Source organism: Crinia signifera, chromosome 1 (genome assembly GCF_055691185.1).
Source record: "Crinia signifera chromosome 1, ASM5569118v1, whole genome shotgun sequence".
Classification (NCBI taxonomy): Eukaryota; Metazoa; Chordata; class Amphibia; order Anura; family Myobatrachidae; genus Crinia; species Crinia signifera.
Window position 1 is genome coordinate 479,802,404 of NC_139217.1, and position 6,680 is coordinate 479,809,083.

At 59.3% G+C, this 6,680-nt stretch overlaps 1 protein-coding gene across 2 annotated transcripts in view; it reads right to left on the reverse strand.

The window, feature by feature from the left end:
- LOC146024850 (talin-1) overlaps positions 1 to 5,674 on the reverse strand; it is a 147,129-nt gene extending 141,455 nt beyond the window's left edge. For both annotated transcript variants that reach the window (XM_083155483.1, XM_083155482.1), the window contains exons 1-5: positions 5,476 to 5,674; positions 4,226 to 4,327; positions 3,617 to 3,693; positions 3,198 to 3,378; positions 2,108 to 2,221 (exon numbers count right to left, since the gene is read on the reverse strand). In XM_083155483.1, coding sequence (XP_083011609.1) covers positions 2,108 to 2,221; positions 3,198 to 3,378; positions 3,617 to 3,693; positions 4,226 to 4,327; positions 5,476 to 5,625 — 624 coding nt within the window. In that variant the 5' untranslated portion in view covers positions 5,626 to 5,674. The remainder of the gene's footprint in view (positions 1 to 2,107; positions 2,222 to 3,197; positions 3,379 to 3,616; positions 3,694 to 4,225; positions 4,328 to 5,475) is intronic.
- Positions 5,675 to 6,680: the final 1,006 nt, after the last annotated feature.

A 6,680-nucleotide genomic window follows, 5' to 3' on the forward strand; every position in this document is an offset into this window, starting at 1 on the left:
CGCCCTTCCCGGCACCTACACCCCCATCATACACCAGCCCTCCCCGGCACCTACACCCCCATCATACACCCGCCCTCCCCGGCACCTACACCCCCATCATACACCCCCCCTCCCCGGCACCTACACCCCCATCATACCCAGCCCTCCCCGGCACCTACACCCCCCATCGTACACCAGCCCTCCCCGGCACCTACACCCCCCCATCATACACCCACCCTCCCCGGGACCTACACCCCCATCATACACCCCCCCTCCCCGGCACCGACACCCCCCATCGTACACCAGCCCTCCCTGGCACCTACACCCCCCATCATACACCCGCCCTCCCCGGAACCTACACCCCCATCATACCCAGCCCTCCCCGGCAACTACACCCCCCATCATACACCCACCCTCCCCGGCACCTACACCCCCATCAAACACCCACCCTGCCCGGCACCTACACCCCCCCATCATACACCCACCCTCACCGGCACCTACACCCCCCATCATAAACCCGCCCTCCCCGGCACCTACACCCCCATCATACACCCGCCCTCCCCGGCACCTACACCCCCATCATACACCCGCCCTCACCGGCACCTACACCCCCATCATACACCCACCCTCACCGGCACCTACACCCCCATCATACACCCGCCCTCCCCGGCACCTACACCCCCATCATACACCCGCCCTCCCCGGCACCTACACCCCCATCATACACCAGCCCTCCCCGGCACCTACACCCCCATCATACACCCACCCTCACCGGCACCTACACCCCCATCATACACCCGCCCTCCCCGGCACCTACACCCCCATCATACACCCACCCTCCCCGGCTCCTACACCCCCATCATACACCCAACCTCCCCGGCGCCTACACTCCCCATCATACACCCACCCTCCCCGGCACCTACACCCCCCATCATAAACCCGCCCTCCCCGGCACCTACACCCCCATCATACACCCGCCCTCCCCGGAACCTACACTCCCATCATACACCCGCCCTCCCCGGCACCTACACCCCCCATCATACACCCGCCCTCCCCGGCACCTACACCCCCATCATACACCCGCCCTCCCCGGCACCTACACCCCCATCATACACCCGCCCTCCCCGGAACCTACACCCCCATCATACACCCGCCCTCCCCGGCACCTACACCCCCCATCATACACCCGCCCTCCCTGGCACCTACACCCCCATCATACACCCGCCCTCCCCCGCACCTATACCCCCATCATACACCCACCCTCCCCGGCACCTACACCCCCATCATACACCCGCATCATACACCCGCACTCCCCAACACCTACCCAACCCCCCCCCCCCATCCTATACCCACCATCCCCGGCACCTACACCCCCCATCATACACCCGCCCTCCCCAACACCTACCCAACCCCCCCCAGCACCTACACCCCCCATCATACACCCGCCCTCCCCGGCACCTACACCCCCATCATACACCCGCCCTCCCCAACACCTACCCAACCCCCCCCCCCCCCCCCCATCCTATACCCACCATCCCCAGCACCTACACCCCCTATCATACACCCGCCCTCCCCGGCACCTACACCCCCATCATACACCCGCCCTCCCCGGCACCTAGATCCCCATCATACACCCACCCTCCCTGGCACCTAGATCCCCATCATACACCCGCCCTCCCCGGCACCTACACCCCCATCATACACCAGCCCTCTCCAGCACCTACCCCCCCATCATACACCCGCCCTCCCCGGCACCTACACCCCCATCATACACCCGCCCTCCCCGGCACCTACACCCCCATCATACACCCGGCCTCCCCGGCACCTACACCCCCATCATACACCCGCCCTCCCCGGCACCTACACCCCCATCATACACCCGCCCTCCCCGGCACCTACACCCCCATCATACACCCACCCTCCCTGGCACCTAGATCCCCATCATACACCCGCCCTCTCCAGCACCTACCCCCCCATCGTATACCCACCATCCCCGGCACCTACACCCCCATCATACACCCGCCCTCTCCAGCACCTACCCCCCCATCCTATACCCACCATCCCCGGCACCTACACCCCCCATCATACACCCACCCTCCCTGGCATCTACTATATATATTATACTCACCGCATCATGTCCAAGGGGAGGCAGTGTGTCGAAGTCTTCCAGTGTGGCCTGCGCAGCATTTACAGCCTGCATGCTGGAGTTTATGGTGCCTGTAAGAGCCTGCTGGGCGGAGGTCTGCAGAGAGAGAGTACAGGACATGATCCTAGGCATGGGGGAAAGAGACAGACCTGACACTGGGCAGCGGGGATAGGAGACAATGCACAACAGAGAGAGATGGTCATGGCAGGGAGCGAAGAGCCCGGCAGGGCATGGCAGGGAGAGAAGGGCGCAGCAGGGCATGGTGGGGGGGGGGAGAAGGGCACAGCAGGGACAGAAGGGCGCGGCAGGGCATGGGGGAAGAGAAGGGCACGGCAGGGAGAGAAGGGCGCGGCAGGGCATGGCAGGGAGAGAAGGGCGCAGCAGGGCATGGGGGGGGAGAAGGGCACAGCAGGGACAGAAGGGCGCGGCAGGGCATGGCGGGGAGAGAAAGGCGAGGCAGGGCACGGCAGGGAGAGAAGGGCGCGGCAGGACACATCGGTGAGAGAGGGGCAGGGCATGGCGGGGAGAGAAGGGCACAGCAAGGCATGGCGGGGAGAGAAGGGCGAGGCAGGGCATGGCTGGAAGAGAAGGGCGAGGCAGGGCATGGCAGGGAGATAAGGGTGAGGCAGGGCACGGCGGGGAGAGAAGGGTGAGGCAGGGCACGGCGGGGAGAGAAGGGCGAGGCAGGGCACGGCGGGGAGAGAAGGGCGAGGCAGGGCACGGCGGGGAGAGAAGGGCGGCAGGACACATCGATGAGAGAGGGGCAGGGCATGGCGGGGAGAGAAGGGCACAGCAAGGCATGGCGGGGAGAGAAGAGAGTGGCAGGTACAGAAGGGCTCGCCAGGGCATGGCAGGGAGAGAAGTGCATGGCATGGCGGGGACAGAAGGGCACGGCAGGACACATCGGTGAGAGAGGGGCAGGGCATGGCGGAGAGAGAAGAGCGTGGCAGGGACAGAAGGGCTCGACAGGGCATGGCGGTAAAAGAATGGCGCAGCAGGGCACGGCGAAAGAGACGGGCACTGTACCCATGTCCTGGCTGGAACTTGGGATGGTGGATGTGGAGATACTTACCAGCGGTGGCATGTGACCCCAATGCATTTGCCCACTGGTGATCTGCTGCTGAGCCTGTGGCATGGAGCCAACTTGGAAGTTTTCAGGACCCCCTGCCCCGGAACGCATGATAGCCGGAAGTGCCACAGAACCATGTTCCACTTTTCCCACCTGGTTAAATTGCTGCTGAAGAACCGTGGATCTGGCAAATAGGAGACAAAGAAATGAGGGTCTGGCAACAGACTAACGAGGAACCTAACCTGTCATGGAGAGATGACGCTGGACACATTGTCACCAGGACCAGCGTGGTGCAGATGGTGGGGTGCGGCACACTGGTGGGACGCTGGTGCTGGGACGCACACTGGTCCAACCAGAGTAACATTTCATGGGTCCAGGAGAGTAACCAGGCACAGAGGAGCAGCCACGTCCTAATCTCTTACTTTTTGGGTGACACAGAATCCTCCAGCATCGTCGATTCCTCATCTCCCTCCACACCAAAGTGATCTTTGCTCTTTTTCTAAATGAAGAGAAAACAAGAAACATCAGGAGAAACAAAGACCTTTAAGAATTACCCCAAAAGCAACGGTGCAGCAACCTGGTAACTACCCCACGACAACGGTGCGGCACACCTGGTAACTACCCCGCGGCAACGGTGCGGCACACCTGGTAACTACCCCGCAGCAACGGTGCGGCACACCTGGTAACTACCCCACGGCAACGGTGCGGAACACCTGGTGACTACCCAACAGCAACGGTGTGGAACACCTGGTAACTATAATCATCCTAATAATGTAATTAGTCGAGAACCCGGCTTCCACCCCTGTAAGTGCCAAGTCACATCATCAATACGGCAGCTATGACATCCTGATGTCATCACAGGCACTTCTGCCAATGTACGATGTCATCACAGAAAATCAATTATACAGGGCCCATTACGTGCACCCAGGAAACACCCCCCACCCCCAGGTGTCTCCACAATTATTCATCCTAATATTACACAGACATGTGACGCGCGGCTACGCCGTACGATGGATGTGGCTGCAGTGCACCTTTTTTAGGATGATGTCAATGTATCCGGCAATGAGCTGTGCGATCTGCTCTCCTTCTGTTGTCTGCACAGAGTAATATCCATCCTGATAGTCTCCAAAGTCCTAACACAGAGAGAGGTTAGTACAGAGGGAGGCCGGTGCAGAGGGAGGCCGGTGCAGAGGGAGGCCGGCGCAGAGGGAGGCCGGCGCAGAGGGAGGCCGGCGCAGAGGGAGGCCGGCGCAGAGCGAGGCCGGCGCAGAGCGAGGCCGGCGCAGAGCGAGGCCGGCGCAGAGCGAGGCCGGCGCAGAGCGAGGCCGGTGCAGAGGGAGGCTGAGAGGAGGACGGTACAGAGGGAGAGTAGGACGGTACAGGGCAGAGAGAGAAGAGGACGGTACAGTACAGAGAGAGAAGAGGACAGTACAGTACAGAGAGAGAAGAGGACAGTACAGGGCAGAGAGAGAAGAGGACGGTACAGTACAGAGAGAGAAGAGGACAGTACAGTACAGAGAGAGAAGAGGACAGTACAGTACAGAGAGAGAAGAGGACAGTACAGTACAGAGAGAGAAGAGGACAGTACAGTACAGAGAGAGAAGAGGACAGTACAGTACAGAGAGAGAAAAGGACAGTACAGTACAGAGAGAGAAGAGGACAGTACAGTACAGAGAGAGAAGAGGAAGGTACAGTACAGAGAGAGAAGAGGAAGGTACAGTACAGAGGGTACTTGTGTAGTTTCACAGCGGGGCTCGCTTCGCTCGCCCACGCTGCGGGCTCGGTGGCTCGCTACGCTCGCCACGCTATTTAAAATCAACTCCATGCCAACATGGATAGTGGAGGTATGAACTATCCATGTTGGCATGGAGTTACTTTGGTACTTGTTTCCTAGCGCGGCCACACCGATTTACATCGGGGTGGTCATGTCGGAAAAATCGGGTCGATCGCAGAGGGAGAGAAGAGGACGGTACAGTACAGAGGGAGAGAAGAGGACGGTACAGTGGGAGAGGAGAACGGTACAGAGGGAGAGGAGGTTGGTACAGGGCAGAGGGAGAATGAGAGGAGAACGGTACAAAGGGAGGCTGAGGGGAGGAAAGTACAGAGGGAGAGGACGCCGGTACAGAGGGAGAGGAGGATGGTACAGGGCAGAGGGAGAAGGAGAGGAGGACAGTACAAAGGGAGGCTGAGAGGAGGACAGTATAGAGGGAAATGAAGATAAACAGTACAGAGGGAGGTGGAGAGGAGAGAGCATAGAACACAGCCTGGACCACACACATACCAAGGTGAAGCTTTTCGGGGAAGCTGCCCAGCGCTTGATGTTGGTGAGGTTCCATTCCTGGATCACTTCCTTGGTCTTCTCATCCACTCGCATGACACATTCCTTGGTGATTCCCAAAAGTCGCGGAACCAGCTTGTTTTTACCTTTCATTTTCTCCTGGAACAAGACACAATGGCATCAATGAGATGACCGGGCATACTGTGGGACACAACCCCAAAGTCCACCAGTCCCCCAAGAAGGAGCAGAAGCACCAGGGTCTCACTTAGATGTATTAAAGGAGCTCACTCATTGTATTCCTGAAACAGGCCTACTGCGCCAATGTGGGAGGTACAAGGACAAGTTACTGATGCTCCAAACCCTCATCAGGCCCCAAACTAAAAATCATTAACCCTATATCCCAAATGTACTCATCACTGGGGCATTAACAGGAGCCACACCCAATAATCCTGAGATTATAGAGGAGCACCGCCCATTACTGTGGTATCCTGGGGATCTGCATTGGCACATAGAGGAGCACCGCCCATTACTGTGGTATCCTGGGGCTCAGCATTGGCACAGAGGAACACCACCCATTACTGTGGTACCCTGGAGCTCTGCACTGGCACATAGAGGAGCACCACCCATTACCACAGTATCCTGGGGCTCTGCATTGGCGCATATATGAACACCACCCATTATCACGGTATCCTGGGGCTCTGCACTGGCACATAGAGGAGCACCACCCATTACCACAGTATCCTGGGGCTCAGCAATGGCACAGAGGAACACCACCCATTACTGTGGTATCCTGGGGCTCTGCACTGGCACATAGAGGAGCACCACCCATTACCACAGTATCCTGGGGCTCTGCACTGGCGCATAGAGGAGCACCACCCATTACTGTGGTAACCTGGGGCTCAGCATTGGCACATATGATGAACACCACCCATTACCACAGTATCCTGGGGCTCAGCAATGGCACAGAGGAACACCACCCATTACTGTGGTATCCTGGGGCTCTGCACTGGCACATAGAGGAGCACCACCCATTACCACAGTATCCTGGGGCTCTGCACTGGCGCATAGAGGAGCACCACCCATTACTGTGGTAACCTGGGGCTCAGCATTGGCACATATGATGAACACCACCCATTACCACGGTATCCTGGGGCTCTGCACTGGTGCATAGAGGAGCACCACCCATTACCACAGTATCCTGGGGCTCA